Source organism: Strongylocentrotus purpuratus, unplaced genomic scaffold, assembly GCF_000002235.5.
Source record: "Strongylocentrotus purpuratus isolate Spur 01 unplaced genomic scaffold, Spur_5.0 spur5_contig_850, whole genome shotgun sequence".
In the NCBI taxonomy this organism is placed as follows: domain Eukaryota; kingdom Metazoa; phylum Echinodermata; class Echinoidea; order Camarodonta; family Strongylocentrotidae; genus Strongylocentrotus; species Strongylocentrotus purpuratus.
The window spans coordinates 221288-244338 of NW_022145558.1; the positions used below are offsets into that span (position 1 = coordinate 221288).

Genomic DNA, 23051 nt, shown 5'->3' on the forward strand with positions numbered 1-23051 from the left:
AAAAATTGAAAAAGAGGGCTTGAAAATGTCTTTAAGTGAGAAAATAACGACTATCAATTGTCAAATCGACTTACGTGCCGGGCTTATAAGTGCTACTAACTAAGTCAGTCTGATTTGGCAGACCATTGTACCGAATGGTCGTACGTTTTGTGCTGCACAAAGATTCAATCAGTTTAATTTTGGCCATTACAAGAAGTAGGTTATTGATGTAGACAAATGCTCATGTACCCTTTGCAGCTAATTTTATGTATGTAATTACCAAAGAAGAAAAAAAGCCAGTCTAGTCTCTCTAGTGTCTGACAGTGAGCAAGTAAACCGGTTTCCTTGCATAACTTGAATAGTAGGACACTGCTAACGTTTAAATTTCACAGAGGACATACATTACATATTCATAATTCCTGCAAAGTTCTACAGAATTTGATGTTGGCTGCAAAAGGGACATAGTCCAACTCCAACGTCATCTCTAAAACAGTTGTTACGTAATATTCATGAGTGACTGGAAATTTCTTTATACTTCTAGAAAGACCTAAGTATTTAAGATACATAACCCATTGTTGTATTGTGTACAGTTTGTCAGTGCTCATTTCAAACGCTTAAAAGGGATACCAGTCTCAATGCATTTCTGTAAACAACGGACAACAACGGACCGGAAAGACGCATTACACATACTGAAACCGTAAGTTGACTGCATTCCTTAGATATCTGTTCTTAGTATTTAGGTTTTATCAATGTTTTAATTTAGGGATTAAGTTTTAATTGTCGATAATAAGTTGCAGGAATTTTCCTGTGGAATAAAGTAGGACACATAAAGGGCATTTCTTTTGTATTCCTTTCGTACTACAGTCCCATACATAGCATATTACTGCAGGGAATCCAAGGTGAGTGAGAACCATTGCACGTAGTAGTGGTGGTGGCAGAACGTTAGCTTACATTAAGCACAATAGATCTATAGCCTATAGGTGCATTACTATCCTGGCTGTGTATTAAAAGCTGTGCTATTGATTCTCAACATTTTAAACACCACTGTACTAGTAAGGTGTCTGATCGCGCACCCGATGTTGTGTGCTAAAATTCTTCCCATAGAGATTACACGCATCCCTATGCAGCCTACGTGCATTGCGCGACCATGCAAAAAAAGTCAATTTTTTTTTTCAAATTGAGATTCAAACCTTTATCAGTTGTGATCCTGAAGGTGATAATCAATGAATGAGGTGTCATATGAAAGAGCAGGTGAATTCCAATATTTCCAAAGGGGCGTAGCCCCCGAAATTCTAAAAATATCTTGGTCAAAACAGCAATTTAAACATTGTGTCCTGGCTAACTCTGAGGTTTGTCACTTTTGAGATATGACGCCCCGATCGATAAGTAGTCCCAGTCCTAAGGAACAATTCTATGTGATTATATTTTCGCTAGCCCCCAGGGATCACAACTGATAACAGTTTAAAAATACCCTTCTCGCTATTTGGTGGATCAGCTAATTAGGGGGCGTGCGCTCCGCTCAGTCCAAACCATGGTTACATCGCGTAACATCTCCGCGCACGAACGAAACCCCAAATTCAAGTGACTGAAATTATGGTTGGAAATTCCCTCGATAAACCCGGAAGTGAATACACGTTATAGTCAATGGCAATATCGCGGAGACAAACGTGCGTTGTCTCCGCGATATTGCCATTGACTATAACGTGCATTCACTTCCGGGTTTATTGTGCGACGAACGCCAACCATACTAGTCAATCGCACATGTCGCGGAGACAGCGTAGCTCAAGCTGCAAGTCGCGGATTGGCTTAGCAGCATGCGTACGATATGCATACGCTTGCATATCGCGCGATACAGCTGTTTGGCTAAATTTAGCAAAACAACATCACTCTGCGTGGACGTCTTTTTCGACGATTTTGACCAAAATGATATGAATATACCAGCGTGTTGGAGGGGCTGTAACTTTTGATAGAAACATCGGTGAGACTTGAAATTTGAAATGTATTATTCTGATAACATTTTTTATTCAAATATCAAACAAAAATGGTGAAAAACGATCCCAAATTGAAAATTGAAAAATCGTTCAGACACCCTAGTACTAGGGTGTCTGATCGCGCACCCGATGTTGTGTGCTAAAATTCTTCCCATAGAGATTACACGCATCCCTATGCAGTCTAGACCTACGTGCATTGCGCGACCTAGACCGAAAGCTTCAGTCTCTATAATCGTCGGTTGTTCCACTGAGACTACGTCTGGCTCCACTAGACCTCCGGTTATAGAGACTGAACGACTGCCTATGCCAGCCTGTGTTGAACTTATTCCGCTAGATTTTAGCCGCTAGGCCCCTCCCACAAACTTGCCACGGCCGTATTGTTATGCCCCCAAAATCCCCCAAAATGTCATTTTACCTCGTTCATTTCCAATTTTAAATTAGGCCTAGGCTATAATACATCGGTTCCACTTACTAACTTCATTGATATAATCCGTTTAATGGTCCCTTTTAAGGAAATTATCGGTCAAAATCGACATCCATGTTGAAAATCTTGCAAGCCGTGTTTAACTCTCGCTGCCGTCAATCTCATCCCTTCTAGTCTACGCCGAAGGCAAAATGATTATGAAGGAAAAACTGTGCGCCATCTACACGTTCGTAATGGCGTTATCACAGTTTTTCCTTCATAATCATTTTGCCTTCGGCGTAGACTAGAAAGGATGAGATTGACGGCAGCGAGAGTTTAACACGGCTTGCAAGATTTTCAACATGGATGTCGATTTTGACCGATAATTTCCTTAAAAGGGACCATTAAACGGATTATATCAATGAAGTTAGTAAGTGGAACCGATGTATTATAGCCTAGGCCTAATTTAAAATTGTAAATGAACGAGGTAAAATGACATTTTGGGGGGATTTTGGGGGCATAACAATACGGCCGTGGCAAGTTTGTGGGAGGGGCCTAGCGGCTAAAATCTAGCGGAATAAGTTCAACATAGGCTGGCATAGGCGATCGTTCTGTCTCTATAACCGGAGGTCTAGTGGAGCCAGACGTAGTCTCAGTGGAACAACCGACGATTATAGAGACTGAAGCTTTCGGTCTATGCGCGACCATGCAAAAAAAGTCAATTTTTTTTTTTCAATTCGAGATTCAAACCTTTATCTGTTGTGATCCTGAAGGTGATAATCAATAAATGAGGTGTTATCTGTTGTGATCCTGAAGGTGATAATCAATAAATGAGGTGTCATATGAAAGAGCAGGTGAATTCCAATATTTCCAAAGGGGCATAGCCCCCGAAATTCTAAAAATATCTTGGTCAAAACAGCAATTTAAACATTGTGTCCTGGCTAACTCTGAGGTTTGTCACTTTTGAGATATGACGCCCCGATCGATAAGTAGTCCCAGTCCTAAGGACAAATTCTATGTGCTTATATTTTCGCTAGCCCCCAGGGATCACAACTGATGACAGTTTAAAAATACCCTTCTCGCTATTTGGTGGATCAGCTAATTAGGGGGCGTGCGCTCCGCTCAGTCCAAACCATGGTTATATCGCGTAACATCTCCGCGCACGAACGAAACCCCAAATTCAATTGCACATTATAGTGAATGAAATTATGGTTGGCAATTCGCGCGATAAACCCGGAAGTGAATACACGTTATGGTCAATGGGAATATCGCGGAGACAACGTGCGTTGTCTCCGCGAGATTGCCATTGACTACAACGTGTATTCACTTCCGGGTTCTACGGCGCGAATTGCCAACCATACTAGTCAAAGGCACATATCGCGGAGACAGCGTGGCTCAAGCTGCAAGTCGCGCATTGGCTTAGCAACATGCGTACTATATGCATACGCTTGCATATCGCGCGATACAGCTGTTTGTCTGAATTTAGCAAAACAACATCACTCTGCGTGGACGTCTTTTTCGTCGATTTTGACCAAAATGATATGAATATACCAGCGTTTTGGAGGGGCTGTAACTTTTGATAGAAACATCGGTGAGACTTGAAATTTGAAATGTATTATTCTGATAACATTTTTTATTCAAATATCAAACAAAAATGATGAAAAACGATCCCAAATTGAAAATTGAAAAATCGTTCAGACACCCTAACTGTACAAAACTCAACTGATTTCACTCAAAATCGGTACTTTCAGAGCTACCAAGTATCACGCATTAGGCGTGACATCACGCATTTCGAGGGTCTGAAAATGCTCTTACGCACGACACGCGCGCTAGATTTTGAAAAAACGCTATACCTTATATGTGTGTTATACCCTCCCCCGTCGAATCATGAAAATGTCACGCATTGCCCATCTTTGAACTTGGCGTCTCTGTACTTAAGTGACGATTGATGACTATAGCAGTAAAATACAATTTTTTCAACTTTCCGATGTTACAAAGAATAATTTTAAAATTCAAATTGTGAGTCCACTGTCAAACTTGCTGAATATGCCCAAGGTTGCATCGGCGTCAGAGCTTCCTGGAGTTACAGGTAGTGCAGTGCTAGATGTCAATACGCATTAGCATTGACTCTATTGCTTTGCTGGAGTTACATTTAGCGCTAGACCGAATTTTCCGTCTCTTTCGTTCGTTAGCCTCTTATTGGGGTAGGGTCGGCTCTCTCTTTAGAGACGGAAACCGTTTATACACATTCCCTTGATAACGCCACGGCCATTTCAGGCCATATTGTTATGCCCCCAAAATGTCATTTTACCTCGTGCATATCCAATTGTAAATTAGGCCTAGGCTATAATACATCGGTTCCCCTTACTAACTTGACTGAAATAATCCGTTTAATGGTCCCTTTTAAGGAAATTATGGGTCAAAATCGACATCCATGTTGAAAATCTTGCAAGCCGTGTTAAACTCTCGCTGCGCATGGAGTCATCTAAATCAATCTCATCCCTTCTAGTCTACGCCGAAGATAAAATGATTATGAAGGAAAAACTGTGCGCCATCTACACGTTCGTAATGGCGTTATCACAGTCTCAACTCAAATCAACTCTTGCCTCAACTCTTACTCAGTCAACCTATAAAATAGGTTGGACTATTGCTGGAAGATTTCCTTTCTTTGTGTTTGGACTTTGGGTTTTGTTATAATTTTTTATAGTTATAGTTTTTAATTTTACTTTTGTTTCTGTTTGGCCCTTTTGGGGGATATGTTTTTGTCTCGCCTGTGTAGCAAAAGTTGAGACTCGACTTTGAAATGAAGATTTTCCTTAGGCTTAGCCTTTAATTAGGCTAGTTAGTTAGGCTAGCAATAGTTCTCACACACCTTGGATCCCTACAGTAATAGGCTATGTATTCGCCTGCGTAGCAAAAAGCAAGATACTGTATGCGTCGCTTTTCCAGGGACGACGGAAAGTCAAGGTCAAAGGTCATTACTGGTCAACAAACTTAGACTATGTTGAGGCATCATCTCAGGTTAAGTGTTTGAATTTTTAATATAATTTTGAAAGTATAAGTTCTTATTCAATGAAATTTAGACTAAAGAGTTACTAAGTTTCCCCAATCATGTGAGTAGAATTTTAGGTTGCAAAGTCAAAGGTCATTTCAGATCAACAAACTTTGACTATGTTGTGGCATCGACATCAAGATTTTGAATTTTTAGCATAATTTCAAAAGTGTTTGTTCAAATTCCATGAAACTTGTACCCAAGGGTTATCAAGTATCACAAATCATATGACACAAATTCCAGGTCACAAAGTCAAGGTCAAAGGTCATTTTAGGTCTCGACGTTTTCACAACTATGAGAATTAATGAATCAATTTTTGTTAATTGTTCATATTTCATGAAAGTTATCAATCTTGGTACAAATAATAGAAAATAATTCTTCTGATGATTCTTAGTCAATATTCACTATTTCCAGAGGATTTCATTTTGGGGCCACCCTGCCTATAAATAATGTCCCAACCTCAATTTAATTTAATGTAATGCAGGTGAGACTTCCAAGAGCGTTTCCCTTGTTTTTTGGTCTAGACAAGAAACTGACATGTAATTTAATCATCTCATCATTAAACTTTTTGTGTATTCTCTCCATTTGGTCTAAATGTCTCGCTGTCTTCCCTCGACCCTCCGGCTCCAGTACTGCTGTGATTTAGCATGTATGCCAATAGAATACAGAGAAATATGGAAATGTTTAAGGCTTGTTCAAATGAAACACGGTAAACCGTCACAATAAAGCCACTTTCTTTTTTTTACATGTAAAACAAATGACAATTGAGCTCTGTATTAGGCCATTTAAAAAATACACATGTTTAGCGTCCCCGCCCGCTTCCTTTTTGGGGGCCGCCTCCTATTTTTTTTTTTTTTAGTTTTTAATTTTTTTTTTTAAGAAAAAAAACATGAAAAACACTGCTAAAATGGATCTATTTCTGATTTAATTTTTTTTTTTTTTAAATGTCGGCGGCCATCTTGAACAATAGCCTGACTGTCAGGGAAAATGTACCGAGCGGCCATTTTGAGCGGCCATTTTGAAAGAAAGAAAAAAAAAAAAGAGCCTCCTTCCTATTTTTCAAAAAAACAGGACGCTAAACATGTTTTTTGTTTTATTTTGCCTTATAACATTCAGAAATTTGAAGCGTATTATACTGCATGTCACTAGAAAAACGCTGCGGTCATTTCTGAACGAGCCTTTACTCTACATGAAGGTATTTTACCATTTTCAATTAAACATTCAAACATTAAATCATAAAATGTATTTGTACGAAACCAATGACACTGGATTTGGACTGAGCTTCAGAAAGAAAAATATCAATGCCAATCCAGTTCACCCTCGGTATAGCTCGGTTTGGAAGGAAAGGCATATGCATATTTTTGTGTTTTCATTTTTTATTTGGTATAGTTCTGTATGTAAATTCTTCTTTAAAACTAAGATTGATCTCTGCTGAATTGATAAAAAAAATATCTCCCTTTTCCATCCTACTTTTTTCTTCTTTTGTTTTCTTTTTCATTTTCTTATTCTTATTGTTGTATTTTCTTCATCTCCTCCTCCTCCTCCTCCTCCTCCTCCTCCTCCTCCTCCTCCTCCTCCTCCTCCTCCTCCTCCTCCTCCTCCTCCTCCTCCTCCTCCTAATTTCAGGTCTAAACAGACAAAGAGGCCCACTTTTATAGAAAATACTACACTTCCATTAAAGTTACATAATCAAAGTTGAGAAGATGCCGTTGGAAGACCAACCAAACAGTGGCACTGGACCTTCCAGTTCGGACCAGGACCAGAGCTCGGACCCTGCACAGGCCCAAGCAGAAGAGGGGACCCAAGAGATGGAGATCCAGACTTCGGACTCGGATCCTCTGGAATCATCGGGAGAAGGGGAGATCCTGAGAAAGAGACAAAGACAGCAATCGCCGGCGCCTGGTTCTTCCACATCCACAGGAGGGCCGCATGGAAGTTTTGCTGGGATTGAAGGTAAAGCTTCTGCTTATGAGGTATAAAGGTGAAATACAGTAGTTTCATATAAAGGCCATCTGTACTAGTGTAAAGGAGGGATTAGACCACCCTGCAAGGTCATTGGACAGGTGGTTATCTCATCAACTCAGCTCTCAAATAACATAAGAAAAAGAGGATCATGGGGGACCAATGGTCACCGATAAGGCATTGTTTGTTATATAGAGGGCGCTACAAGTAGTGCAGTAGGGCTTTAACATTTTCTGTAAAAGAACGATGATAGTATTTGTGAGTGAGTGAAAGCCAATACTTAGCATTTTGAGTGAAAAATTTGAAAATTAGTCAAAACTGTATCATCATCATCATCAAGTGCCAGGGGAGTGTTTCACAAAGACTAAGATTGACTTTAAGTTGGACATAACTATGGCAAGTCGTTCATGCCACTAGTTTCTCTTACCATTCCTGGCATTGGTTTCTCGAGGTACGTGCAAATCTTGGTCACAAATCTACAGAATTTATCTTTTTTGAGAGTTCATTATTGAAGGAAAAAATATTATTTAAAGGTAGGCTTTACTACTTCAGCCAGAAGGGATTAGACCACACAGCGAGCCATCGAGGTCACTGTGACAGGTGGCTATCTCATTAACTCAGCTCTCATTTAACATAAAAAAAGAGGATCATGGGGGACCAACAGGCACCGATTTGGGAAGTTTTCACTATAGAGGGAGCAAGTAGCTACAAGTAGGACAGTGTGCCTTTAAAGATAAAAAATGAGAGACCAATGGTGAGAGTAACCTGTGGCAAGAATGGCCTGCCTTAACAGTAACATTTCAATTGTTCTTTCTGGGACTCTTGCAGCCTCTCCTCATAAAAACAAGACTTTTGAAGAACTGATCACAGCTGCTGGTGTTGTCTCCAACATGGCCCTCGCCCATGAAATCGTAGTCGATGGGAACTTCAAATTGTCGCCTCGTGAAATGCCAGAGAATTCGTAAGTATCATAGATTGTTTGGTTTTCACAAACCCAAATGCCGTCTTGCTTTTAATACAACAACTGAATTGTACAGAAAGATAAGCATTAGATATATGATAAATTCAATGCATGCTGTCTTTGTATAGCACACAAGGTAACAGTGACCCATTCAGACATTTAGCCTTTTAAGGAAAGTCCTATTAAAACACTTTAATGGTATTTATTTCAAGGTTGGCCGTTATTACCGGCCTTTAATATCGGTAAATACCGTCCGGTAAATAAGATTGGCGTCCGGTAAATATATAAAAAACAGGAAATATGATTTGAATTCTCTATTTATTAATAATTTACTTGTTTTTAGCCTCAAGAACTGAAAATATTGTTCTGAAATAATTAACAGCACAACACTCATAGTAGAAACACACACTGCATGCATGTACACACATACATGTACAACACACATCGTTTTTGAAGCACATGGCATTTTGTTCATATGCTAATTAATAGGTATTCATGAATATGGTAGTTAGCAACTGACTTAATGAAGGACATCATATCTAGATTAGGTGTATATTTGGGATCTTTTTTCCTGTATTTTTTTCCAGCATTTCATAATAACAGACATAAACAAACACACAAACAAACACACACACACCCACCCACACACACAAATAGCACACACCAGAGCAACCATACTCACCGCCATGGTTATTATGTTCAAAATTGGACAATCCCAAAATATATTTCCTGGTAAAAAGTGGTAAATACCGCTTATTTCCCGGCGTCCGGGAAATAAGCCTCCGAAGCGGGAAATATGCCAACTCTGATTTATTTGAAAAAGAAAAACAATTGAATTATTACAATCATTTCATGTGACAATACAAAGTAAGAAAACAACTTCATTTTTACCATTACATAACTAAAGGAAAGAGAGTTAGAGGAAAGCGAATATGTATATGGACATGGTCAGCCAACCCCACGGATGAATATTTGCGTTGACCATTGCAAATTGCTTTAAAGATTCAAGTATATTTGGATCAATAGAGCTAATGGTATAGCAACGAGTACAGCAGCATAAGAAGGTAAAACTGATCTTTAAATTTATTTTTTTTGATGAGAAGATAATTTACACGATGAAAAAGTGCAATCATGATATCAGCTAGTAGTACGTTTGACTTCAAAGTCTCTTACATTTATATTAATGTATTCCATGGAGCGTTTCACCAAGATCCTCAGTTGGACTTAACATTTATAGAAAGCTGTTAGCATCTATAAAAATATTTTGTAAACTATATTTTAAAAGGCAAAGAATGTTGATTCAAAGCATTCATATTTTCTATTATCAAGGAGATTTCCTTTTCTTGATGTAGAATTTATAAATAGTCTAAAATACTTCAATTTTCGCTTTTGAATATATTTTATTTCAAGACTACAAATGGCTCTCCATAATTTTTAAGTCCAACTTAGAGTAAAGTTCAACTTAGGATCTTTGTGAAACACCCCCCTGGTACAATTTATTTTCAGAATTGAGAAGCAGGTGCATAAGGTTGTCCATCAGGCATTCTGGGATAGCCTGGGCGCCCAACTTTCCGACGACCCGCCATCGTATACGCATGCTGTCACCCTCATAGGAGAGATCAAAACGGTATGAGCACTTTTTTTTTTAGGAATTTTTTTTTTCAAATTCAAAATTCACATTTATTCGGCAAAAGATAAAAAACATCAAAATGAAATCATTATAAATGATTATGATTTGATTCTACGTATTCTTGAAACCTGGGGGGGGGGGAATGTTTCACAAAGATCCTAAGTAGAACTTAACACTAAGTTGGACTTAAAAATTATGGAGAGCCATTTGTAGTCTTCAAATGAAATATATCAAAAAGCAGAAATTCAAGTATTTTAGACTTTTTATAAATTCCACATCAAGAACATAAAATCTCCTTGATGATAGCAAATATGTATGATTTGAATCAACATTTTATGCCTTTCAAAATAACTTTTACAAAATATTTTCAAAGACGCTAACAGCTTTCCATAATTTTTAAGTCCAACTTAGAGATAAGTTCAACTTAGGATCTTTGTGAAACATCCCCTCTGCTTTTTAACAAATAGCTTGTATACAGTAAAATCGTTTTTCTGCTGTTACTACTTGTATTATTGCAAGGTCTAACGTCAAACTTAGAGGCTACTGGAATGGGCTTATTCCTCGTAACCAAGTTGCCAATTTGACCCTGTTTAAAGATAAACTTTAGTACTGGTAATGCGATTGCATTGTGAAAGAAAAGGTGTGGAAAGGATCAGAAACAGTTGATCATGTAGCATGTAAGTATTGGTGTGCACTGCAAGGTTCTGGAGTCATCAAAATCATAATAAATTTGACCGAGTCTTGGTAAAGTAACAAGCACATACACAGAAAGCTATGTATGGGACAACACGCATGGTGTCGGGGTTGGTACTACCTTGATTCCTTGTCTTTCTATGCTCATTACTCAGTCAGTATACATTTTCTTCCAAAATTGTTTGGCACATGTCATTTATTTGTAATCTTCAACATTCAGTGTAAGTTTCGTTTGATTCTGTGAGAAATAATTTTTTTTTTTTTACCAGTACTCAACCTTCTCTTTAATGTCATACTTTCTCTATACAGATTTTACTGTCACTGCTTCTTCCTCACAATGACAAGATCAAAACTCAAATTCTTACTACCGGTACTTGTATTATTGCAAGCTCTAAAGTCACACTTAGAGGCCACTTGAATGGGCTTATTCCTTGTAACCAAGTTGCCAGTTTAATGTCATACTTTCTCTCAACAGATTCTACTGTCACTGCTTCTTCCGCACAATGACAAGATCAAAACTCAAATTCTCGAGGTCATGGACCTCACCCTCATTCAGCAACAGGCTGACCACCAGGCCCTCGATGTCGGTAAGCTGACGGCCTTTGTAGTCCAGGTGATGTCCAAGCTCTGTGCTCCAGTCAGGGATGAAGAGATTGCCAAATTGGCCACCCTGACTGAACCGGTCGAGATCTTCAGGTGCTTTTTTGCTTCTATAGCATTTTTTAAATGTATCTTTACAAGAAACTTCTTTATCATGCATAATTTATTTCAAGACCTCGTCTCTCATACCGAAATGCAATCACTTTTTTTTCTTCAACAGCCTACCGGTATGTTATTGTTTCTTGTGCGCCTGGTGCATTCAATTGTCAAGCCTTATAGAGTACCGAAGCTGTGACGTCATAAAAATCTATTTTTAGAATTTCTCAATATTTTCTTCATATTCCGAAAGAACATCAAAAATAATGTCCAAATGTCGTAAACCAATTGAATATGTTAGGTATTGGCTGAGATATGACCATCTGAATAAATATACTCCCCATAGGAACTCAGTGTTATATGCTCTGGTTCCTAATGGTTAGGAGCCAGAGCATATAACACTGAGTTCCCATAGGACATATATTCATTCAGATGGTCATATCTCAGCCAATACTTAACATATTCAATTGGTTTTCGACATTTGGACATTATTTTTGATGTTCTTTCGGAATATGAAGAAAAAATTGAGAAATTCTAAAAATAGATTTTTGATGACGTCACACTTCACCACTCTATTGGCTTTTATGGATGCACCATTTCCCATTTGTACTTTGGTTTATTATACTTTCATATTTTCTCTAGTTATTATGTAAATTTACAGGTAATTTTGATATTGTTATCTGTTATCATATTCCATCTTTTATCTTTGTAAATATTGTCGTGATGATGGAAATAATTGTCAATTCAATTCAATTTAATTCACATTTGTTCACTGAAATAAGCCATAAGTTAAAGCCAAATTTTGGCAGGGCACACATTTACAGGGTTCAAAATGACTCGCCACCCCTCCTGTAAGAATATAGTTATTAAAGTCATGTTTAACACTACATCTGTATTTCAGATAAAGATCATTAGTTTACAACAAACATAAAATCATGTGAAATAAATTTAGGCCTCAAGACATATGAGTCATATACAAAATTGAACGTCTTTTATTTTTTCAATTTTGTAGAGGGGCCAAACTTAACTGGCCCATGTGCTTTTTGCTGCTCCCATTTTCCATCCTTAAGCATATATTATGATTCTGTGATATTTCTTTACTTTTGTTAAGACATATTTTGTACACATATTGTTACTGACGAAGTGTTGCAGCGGCGCACGAAACGTCGTGATCTTTTAGATCCCTTGTTGACCATACATTGCGTGACTAACAAATATCACTAGCGATATTATTTTCGATATTGTTTCTGTTGTTGGTGAAGAAATGAAGAAAAAAAAATTAATCATAAAAATGAAGCATGGAAAGCATAAAATGAACATATGAAGAGTTTAATTCCAAAAGGAGCTAAATCCACTTTCAATGAAAATTAAGTTATTGATATCAGAACATTGTTCACTTAAGTACCCGTCTTTCAACAAAAGTATTTACCTAAATTTTGGGAGCAATTAAGAAAAAATGCAGCTTCTAATATCACTTTTGCATAGATGCCTGTACACAATTTTTTTTTTCTCTGAAGTTACAAAAATGGATTTAGCTCCTTTTGGAATTAAACTCGTCATATGTACACAAAAATTAGTAACTGCAAAATGAATAGTACCTTCAACCTTGTTATGCCTTATACACCAGCTCGTAGTCTAAGATCATCACACCAGCATCTTCTTAAGATCCCCAAGACACGAGTAGCCTGTGGTGAACGGGCTTTTTCATCTGCAGCACCTTCTCTTTGGAACAATTTACCATTTAATTGGAGTATCATAACTTCCTTAGAGACCTTTAAATCCAAGCTGAAATCTTATCTTCTTTTTTTAATACTTGTACTTGGCACTATGACACACATCTAAACTCTCTCATTCTTTCTATTTTTCTCGTGCGCCTTGGAATAGATTTGTCTAGATAGACAGCGCTATATGAATGCCTATTGTTTTTATTATTATTATTATGTTGACTGTTATTTTCTCAGGGAGATCTTCCGAGTCCTGGACCTCATGAAGCTAGACATGGCAAACTTCACCATTCAGAGCCTACGACCTCACCTGCAACAGAAGTCCATCGAGTACGAGAGAAACAAGTTCCAGGAATTCCTCAAAACCCAACAAGGTCAGTTTCTGAAACGTTGAATGATATCCATCTACCGTATTTGATGGCGTAAAGGCCGCAGTATTTTCGGAAGAGAAAATATCAAAAAGTCTGGGTGCGGCCTTTGTGCAACAACTAAAAATTCTACGGTCAAAACAGGACATTTCAAGAATAACTCCACACATCTTACCAACAATTTTATGTTGCATTGTTGACATGAAGACGAAAATAAACTGCATAATTTATTTTTCTAACAAAATGTACCGGTAGATCTAGATCTAAGTCCGTACCATTGCATCGCCAAAAAGTAAAAGAAGGGACCGTTAGTTACGGAACTGCCGTGCATGCAACGCAACTGCACACCCTGCCGAAGTTGCAATTTTGTATTACACCGCACATCGTGGTAGGGGTATATGTACAGGTGTAGGATACCAAATCTGCCTGCGGTACAGTACTAGTTTAAAAATCTATGAAGATTTGCTAAATTACGATCATTTTTTAGGTAAACTTCCTGTAAATTTATAAAAATATTGATGAGTTTGGTATTTGTAGAAAAAATAGTGTTCTAAGAGAAAATTACTATTATTTTGTTTGGTCCGTTTGTTTGTTTTTTCCTTTGTTTTTGTTTTGTTTTTGTTTTTGTTCTTCCTCTACGAAATGTCTAAGGAAATAAGCTGGCATGTTTCACACAGTCTCTAGGTGCTAAAGAGTTAATATTATTATTACAATTATTATTATTACTAGCGTTCTTATCATTATCATCATCCTTATCACCTTCAGATGGCTTACAGTATACGAGTGAATGGTTAGAACAAGCGAGAGAGAATCTAGCAGATAAGGTCAAGAAACAACAGGCGCTGCAGCAACAACAAGCTCAACAACAAGCATCTTCATCTAGCGAAGGGGCCTGTGGCAATGGGCCAGTGCCAAGCTCCGTCATCTCACCGGCAGCCATTTTGAATCACGCTTATGTCGATCTGCTGAATGCTGACCCCAGGGAAGCCATGACCTTTCCAGAGGTGAAGATGAAATGGAATTTTGGCAGCGGCCATTTTTAATGGTTCTTGTGATTATTTGTGTGTGTTGTATACCACACATAGTGTGATATTATTTGAGTGAATACCTGCAATGGCAGCAATGAAACAAAACAGCAACAACAACAAATCTATACAGGGCTTCTCAGGAAAAACAGTTTTAAATCTGAGAGAGCTAGTGTCCTTGTTTAAAGGTATGTCCCATTTGCAGGCTAAACAAATGAAAAAGTAAATAAATGTATTAAGAATATATTTCTTGGCATTTTAGTGGTTGTTGTAATAATTCTTCCGTCTTGCACACTATTTTAAATTTGTTTGGTAAATTCCTGCAATAGCAAAAATAATTGAGATTTTTTTATATCTTTCAATCAATTATGATGATGTCATAATACCTGGGATTTATTTAGTGCAGTTAGTAGGATTAAACATAACTTCACATTTGTTTGAAAAATTAATTTGAAAAAGATATTTTAATGAAATTTGGTGAATATGGTCTTTAAATTCTTAGAAATAAATCAAGATTTGTATGCAATGATGCAATCAAAATTATATTTTGGCCTGGTTTTGAGCAAATGATATCCAACTTATTTGGTCTTGTTTATCCTGACTGGCTTGTTATTCAAGATAAACTTGAGTTCTGGTAAAAAAAAAAAAAAAAAATTCTCAAAGAAGCAAACAAAACTTACACTGAATTATCAAGATTACAAATAAATGTCATTTGCCAAACAAATTTGGTAGAATATACTGGCTGAGTAATGGGCATGTGTACAGTGCTTGTTACTTTACCAAGACTGGGCCAAATTTATTATGATTTTGATGACTCCTGAACCTTGAAGTACACACCAATACTTACATGCTACATGATCAAATTTATCTGATCCATTCCCCACCTTTTCTTTCACAATGCAATCGCATTACCAGAGCTCAACTTCATCTTTAAGAATAATAGTGGTGATTTATTTTTCATTTGTCTTTAGACCATCCTGATGGACCAGGGACGTTTCTATGAGCTAGGGTCACAGGTCAGGAAGCTTGTCCTGGTGGGCTCTGTCCTTCTGGTGACTTACACCAACACCGGTAACATGTTAGCAGGCATCCAGGGCTTCCCTAGTCAACTCAAACACAACCTCTTTGTCCTGTTAGACGGTGCAAGGTAATCTTCAGTTTATCAATTTTATTTGATCAGGGGGGTGTTTCACAAAGATATTGGTGGTAGTGGTAGTGGTTATTTTACCTGACTGCTAAGAAAGCATAAATGCTTGTTAGTAAGCAACTAGACGGCCAACGGATTTAGGTCCTCTCCGAGGGACCTGGTAATGAGGATTAATGCCTTACCAGAAGGCACTAGGGCATCGCCTTGGTTTTGATCCCGGGTCACCGGATTACGAGACCACTGCTTTACCAAATGAGCTATCGCGCCTCCATTGCCTCCATTCTAATTCGAGCTTAACTCTAAGTTGGACTTAAACATTATGGAGAACCATTTGTAGCCTTAGGATGAATTATATTCAAAAGCAAAAATTAAAGTATTTTAGACTGAGTTATCCGGATTATTCGTAGCCTGTCTGTCACCAGCCTGTCACCGACGTAAATTAAAAAACTAGATTTCTAAAATCTGGTTTATTCAAGATAGGTCTGGATTTTTTCCGTGTGATACCCTTCCCCCCCCTGTGATATACTGCCAACCATTACTATTTTGGAGAAATGGTTCCCATATTTTGGTCTTCAAAATTATGACTATACTCTGAAGTACGACTATACTCTACAAAGAGGACTGTACTCAATGGAAGAAGAAGAAGAAGACTCTTTTGAACTGTAGATATCCTCTCTGTTTCTGAAATATTCTGTGTGAAAGGTATCATACAAAATAGACTGTATTCCTTATTTTGCATTGAGAGATTCCTAATTTTTGCTGTGAAAGGTTGGCACGTATTGCATTCTCATGCACATACACTATGAATATGACGGACAAAGAAAGAGGACAAACTATACAGTTCCTCATTCTACCCTCAACAATTGCTGTGGTAGACAAAGGAACATCCCTTCACTGCTATTATGTAAAAATGTGTAGAACAGGTGTCAGTCACATGCATATTCACCTGTTCAACACATTTTTACATAATAGCAGTGAAGGGATGTTCCTTTGTCTACCACAGCAATTGTTGAGGGTAGAATGAGGAACTGTATATTTTGTCCTCTTTATTTGTCTTTCATGTTCATAGTGATATAACCAATTGATTAGTGTCATGTACGGTAACAGCTTCTAAACAAAAAATTAGCAATGTGTTGTGACAAGATTTGACTGTAATTATTTGGTGTTCTACTTTCAGTGACTTCAATGCTGTGATTGACAACCTAGCACTTCAAGTAACCAAAGAAGTGAATGAGTGCTTGAAAACTCATGGATTTCCGGAGTTTGATGAGCTGAGGATAGAAGCATTTAAGAGTCAGATTAGATCACTAGCTCTCAAAGATAACCACATACACAGTATTCTAGGTGAGTTTTGGAGTTGTGAAAGAATGCTTGAAAACTCATGGATTTCCAGAGTTTGATGAGCTGAGGATGGAAGCATTTATTTTTTTATTTGATTTTATTTCTGCATTTTTTCCAAATATAATATAACTGAATAACAAAGAACATATAAATGTAAGGTATAATACAACATAAACAAACAATAATTTCTTCATGTCAAAATGTTTTTTTACATAATATATGTACATATAATAACGAAACTGAATATTTCCATAACATATTATCATAAATTAAAATTATTATCCGAACTATTCTGTTGGAAAAGTGCAGGAGACCGCAATCATAAGCAAAGCTTGACAAGGATGACGGCCTCAAAAAAAAAAAAAAAAAAAAAAATCTTTTAAAAAGGTAAAAACTTAAAATGAAAAAGTGTTTAAACGATCTTTGTGTATGAGTTGGTGAGTGTGTTGTGCAAGTGTATATATATATATATATATATATATATATATATATTGTATTTGTGTGTGTGTGTGCATGTGCACGCGAGCATGTGTGTTTGTGTTTGTAACGAATAGTGGAAGTGCACGTAGCTCTGTGTGGTATAGTGGAGTGGAAACAAATATAGCCTTTACAATAAAGGAAACCAAGAATGATCATGTTATCTCAAGAACCAATTGATGGATTACCGCCAAACTTGGGTCATGTATGTATCTTGCAGAGCCAATGAACTGATTAGATTTTGAGGTCAAAGGTCACAGGGCTCATTATGTGTGCAAAAATAGCTTGTGATTACACTATCAAAGATATCTTGACATATTCTATCCTATATGTTATTAATTGCAATAGATTAATTGAAATGTTTAACTTGTCCATGTTTCCCCTTCATACATTTAAATGCTCTGATCTGGGCTATGGAAGAGCTGTCAAGTTAAGGCAATCATCAGATATACTAACATTTAGGAAAAGTGCTTACCGGTATTAGACTGTGCCTGATTTGTGCTCAGCCTAAGGATTGTTTTTTTTTACTCTTTATAAGATGTAATTTCTCGCTTGATTCTTAGGATGTTATTGTGTAAAATTGTCGCATTTTGTAATGAAATACTTTCTATTTCTCATCAACAGATTTGAGACTCAGGGGATTCCTTGTATCCGCCATTGCAGCTCCCTCTAAGTTTGACCCTTCCGCCAACATTCCACCCGGCTTGACCACCATGCAGAGTCAGGTGGTCGAAACGGCCAAAGCCTTCGTCCGACTGGTCGTCCACAACCGAGCCGTCTTTGGACCCTTCTACGCTGAGATACTCACAAAGATGGTCAAGCCTCTGGTCACAGAGTAAGAGGACATGGGGGAAACGGAAAGGTGAAAGTTAGAAGGAGGAAGATATGATGAAAGAAAAAGAAAAGGAAAGTTAAACAAGCTTGCCCTTATAAAAATAGAGTATAAATAGAACAGCAAATGACTTGAGAAGGTAGATCCTTGGACCATTTTGTTGTTGAATAATGTCTCAGGTCATGCAGCCGGAGTAGGGAACATGAAGAAGGAAAGATTGGAGGGAGGGTGAAAGAGAGGAAGACTGACTGTTGAGGAAGAGTTCATGAAAGACAAGGAAATTAAAATTGTAAAGGTATCCCCCTGTAAACTGGTAAAGAGGACAGCATTAGAATACTTCAGGCCATTCTGTGCCGGATTAATTTCTGAAATGGTATAGTCTCCAAGTGATGGATCTTCCTCTTATCGAGTCGCTACCCAAGTCCCGTCCAGTGCTCCACGCAGGCTCTGGCACGGCAATTCACGGCTTCCAGGTTGTCTTAGGTGCATGGCTCTGGCAGGAGTGGACAGACTAGCAGGTGTTCCATTGTCTGTTCCTGGCCGCATTCACGTGCTGTTTGTTCGTCTCCGAAACCCCACCTCTGCATTAGGACTCTGCATCGTAGCCGTTGAGGCTCAGCCAAGAAGGCCAAGTCTCGCTGGAGCCAGATGTGAGGGATTCCTTCCAGCTGAGCGAGAGTTTATGTAGAGTGGTCTGGAGGTGGTTAGACCACAAAGTCTTCCTTTGGTTGTGAGGGCTGGTATTAAGGGGCTCTCCGGTATCCAGGAAGCTGTGTCTGGATTTGAGTCGCTTGCCCACTGGCTGTTGTTGGAAAAGTAGGCCTGTCTTCATCATCTCGAAATTGCCAAATAGCCGGCTATTTCTGATTTGGGAAATAATCCCGAAGTTACAAATTGCGTCTTCATCAGCTCGAGATTTGACCTTGAAACTTGAAACTCGAGGTTGACAAATTAGGTCGAGATATTTTGCTCAGTGTTCGCGCATAGTGCGAGTCTTCGGGCTGGTGAAGATGCACCGGACAAATAGCGGGATATTTTGCAAACTGACCCAAGATATCTTGGGATGATTATTTGGACCAAATATCCTGCTAATTGCAACTTCTGGCTTATGAAGACGCAAATGAACTGGATAATTTGCGATCGGGATAGTTCAAATAGCGGGATATTTGGCAATCTCGAGATGATGAAGACAGGCCTACTGAGTGGGCGGAGTGGAGTGGAGTGGATTGTTTTCTAGTTTGTGATGGCTTAAAGGACAGGAGAGGAGAAATGAGGGATGAAGGGGGAAAGGGTAAGATTTGGTGAGGAAGAGAAATAGAGAAAGGAATAGCATTTTTATTCCCAAAACAGTAGATATGCTTTGAGTCTAGGGAAATTTCTTGAGATAGAAGATGATGAAATTGTTTGTGTTTTGTGAGATCACTGCTAACATGTTGATAATCGAACATATTGGCTCGAATTCACAAAGGAGGTTTGTTGACAAACCTTGGTTTTCGTGCGTCATATGACGCGTTTTGACGCGTTTTTACACACCATGTTTGTAAAAACGCGTAAAAACGTGTCATATGACGTACAAAAACCAAGGTTTGTCGACCAACCTCCTTTGTGAATTCGGGCCTCAATGTAGGCAAAGCATTATGATGTTGAATATTGATATGTTTATGTAAATGCAAATCCAATACAAGGAGAATATTTAAAGGGATAGTTCAGTTCTGTTGCAGAGGACGCTACACAAAATAATTTTTGTGTGAGATAATGAAAAACTGAGTGTCAAATTTGAAAGAACATACAATTTAAATGTCAATATCATCTTTGTTTGATCAAAATCAGTTCAGAGACGGCTGAAATATCCATATATAATGATTTGTAATATTTGTGTACCACAACAAATATTCCTAAATTTGAAAAAGCCGTTGGAAAAACGAAATCGCTTTTTTTCGTTGTATTTCAGCCAATGTTGATGTTGGCTTTTTTGTAGGCTTTTTCGTGTTGGTTATATTAAGCCCAACCAGCCGGCCCATGTATTGTTATTATTAATTAATTCATTAATTAACAGTCACCGTATTTTTTTTTAAAGTGGAGCTGAATTGATATGATCGTATTGGCTAAATTTCACACATTTTGGGGTCTAAAATTACCTTCATAGCAATTTTAGGTCTTCAAAGGGCACTAGAAATTTCATAGATAAAATAAGAGCAATAACCGTGCACTTTGAAGGCAATTGCGGTCTGAAAACAGAACTCAACTATCCCTTTAATTGTACATTTAAAGAGAGACAATATTATAGAAGTATGACGATGAAGGAAAGTTAATAGTGATGAATGCTGAAACACAATGAAGGGAAGCACAACCAAAGAAAATAAAGGAAGGAATCTAACATTGATAACAACAGAAAATGGCATGATACAGAGATGATATCAATACTCTTACATTACATATATGAGAAAATTGTTCCACATGTGTTTGTTGATATGCATGAACGTTAAAGATGAACTTGAGTTCTGGTAAAAAAAGAAAATGAATTCTCACAGAATCAAACGAAACTTACACTGAATTTTCAAGAGTACAAATAAATGTCATTTGCCAAACAATTTTGGTAGAAAATGTATACTGGCTGAGTAATGAGCATAGAAAGATAAGAAAATCTTGGTTCGTAGCCCCGACACCATTTGTGTAGTCCCATATACATCTTTCTGTGTACAGTGCTTGTTACTTTACCAAGACTGGGTCAAATTTATTATGATTTTGATGACTCCAGAACCTTGCAGTACACACCAATACTGACATGCTACATGATCAACTTTTTCTGATCCATTCCACACCTTTTCTTCCAAAAGGTAATCGCATTACCAGAACTCAACTTTATCTTTAACTTATGCGTATAGAGGGACTTTGCAGTGCATTGCTATAGAAAGGTGAAAAATATTGTGCCAAATATATTGCCATTGCCATCTCAAAACATAAGTGATACAGTTAACAGCTAAATTATTCATGCCTTACCAAGTTTTGTAACGTTTGAGGTACGTGATGAATCGATTTGTCTCGATTTATGACTCTTGAGAATGTGATATACCAAAGCTTACGAGTAAAAGTATTCAACAAAGGCCCTACTAATTCAACCAGTCCAGCTTCTATTCTTGAGTTACTAAAAGCACCCCAAAAACATGAAATTTACAAAAGGTATAAATAATTAAGTTGTTAACTATAAAGATATGGAATGGATTATCTTGTGAGGAATATTTATCAGACCGACTGCAAGCGCCTGATGTATTAAAATCTATTGAAACTTAATTCTAGATTTGTGTGAATCTCTTGCACACAAAATATGATTCACTGCCTATGCAATACCTTTGAGATTAAATCAAAATTTAGTTTTGGGGGAAGAGTGAGATTTTGTTGATAAACATGACTGGCGTAGTGAATCTTTTTGTGACAGTTGAACCTATTCTTCATTTTATTGGGATAACAATGTCCCTAATTATGATTTTGAGAACATGGAAGTCTGTTACATAATCTTAGCTTACAAGAGAAATGTTTCATATCTTTCCACCGTTTAAAGTTTTATGAAAGAGTAGACATTGACTTATTTTTAGGGATAACAATTTACTTAATTCTGATTTTAAGAATATATATAGAAAATGTTTCATAATCTCAGCTTACAAAAGAAAAGTTCCATATATATTTTCACCATTTAAAGTTTGATGAAAAAGTAGACATTTACTTTTTTTTTAGGGATATCGATTATGATTTTGTGAACATGGAAGTCTGTTACATAATCTCAGCTTACAAAAGAAATGTTCCATATATATTTACACCATTTAAAATTTTATGAAAGAGAAGACATTGATATTTTAATAAGTTTTAAAGGTTATGAACAAAATTTTAAAATTCAGAGTCAGGAAAGGAAAGAGGGGGAATAATTTAGAGAAAGCTTCTTTTTGCAAATTTCTTAATTCTAATTTATGTAAGTGAGTTTTTTTACCATGAATGAATTGCTTATTTTTGCCATGAAATATATATTGCAACAATGGATTGAAAAGAAAATATTTATATTTTTTTTCAATATATTTATTTTTTGGAGAATTTGAAGGAGAGCATTAGACGATACATTTATTTTGGCAAATTGCAAACTTCCTAATTCTAATTCATGCAAGTAATTTTCTTTTCCAACTATGAATGAATTGCGTATTTTTGACATGAAATATCTATGGCAGCAATTGACTTTAAACAAAAGGACTTATATTTGTTTTCAATATTTATTGTTTGGAGAATTTGAAGGAGAGAGCATTACACAATACAATAATTTTGGTGAATTGCAAATTTTCATAATTCCAATTTATGCAATGAGTTTTTTTATTTTATCTGTGAATGAATTGCATAATTTTGCCATGAAATATTGATTGATTTTTTTTTAATGAGTTATATTTGTTTTCAATGTATTTATTGTTCAGAGAATTTGAAGAAGAGCTTAAGATAGTACATTTATGTTATGCATTAGGATTTTTATGATTGATATTAATAATTTTGGAATGTTATGAACTATTAAATTTAGCAGAATAGTTTGATGAGAAGATTTGTGAATCATTGTTTTTAGTCTTAACATTTTTATTAATGTCAATTTTACTTCAGGCTTCATATTGTAATAGAGGCATTATTTTCAGAATTAATTGTTCTGAGTTACTCTTTAAAGACTTTTAAAGTGCATTTCATATTTTTGTTTAAGAAGGATGACTGTCATGACATTTCCAAGATTTCTAATGACATAGCATC

At 36.9% G+C, this 23051-nt stretch overlaps 1 protein-coding gene across 1 annotated transcript; it reads left to right on the plus strand.

The window, feature by feature from the left end:
- The first annotated feature begins 554 nt into the window (after positions 1-554).
- On the plus strand, positions 555-18544 carry LOC115927757 (T-complex protein 11-like protein 1). The gene is made up of 10 exons (XM_030994010.1): positions 555-676; positions 7052-7378; positions 8216-8348; positions 9855-9975; positions 11147-11367; positions 13329-13465; positions 14225-14463; positions 15456-15631; positions 16809-16975; positions 18074-18544. The coding sequence occupies exons 2-10, from the start codon at positions 7129-7131 to the stop codon at positions 18286-18288; spliced, it is 1659 nt and encodes a 552-aa protein (XP_030849870.1). The 5' UTR covers positions 555-676; positions 7052-7128; the 3' UTR covers positions 18289-18544.
- The last annotated feature ends 4507 nt before the right edge of the window (positions 18545-23051 follow it).

Coding starts and splice junctions, on each gene's coding strand:
- LOC115927757 (XM_030994010.1), top strand. CDS start 7,129: ATGCCGTTGGAAGACCAACCAAACAGTGGCACTGGACCTTCCAGTTCG. Junction 7,379..8,215: donor AAGTTTTGCTGGGATTGAAG/GTAAAGCTTCTG, acceptor GGACTCTTGCAG/CCTCTCCTCATAAAAACAAG. Junction 9,976..11,146: donor TCATAGGAGAGATCAAAACG/GTATGAGCACTT, acceptor TTCTCTCAACAG/ATTCTACTGTCACTGCTTCT.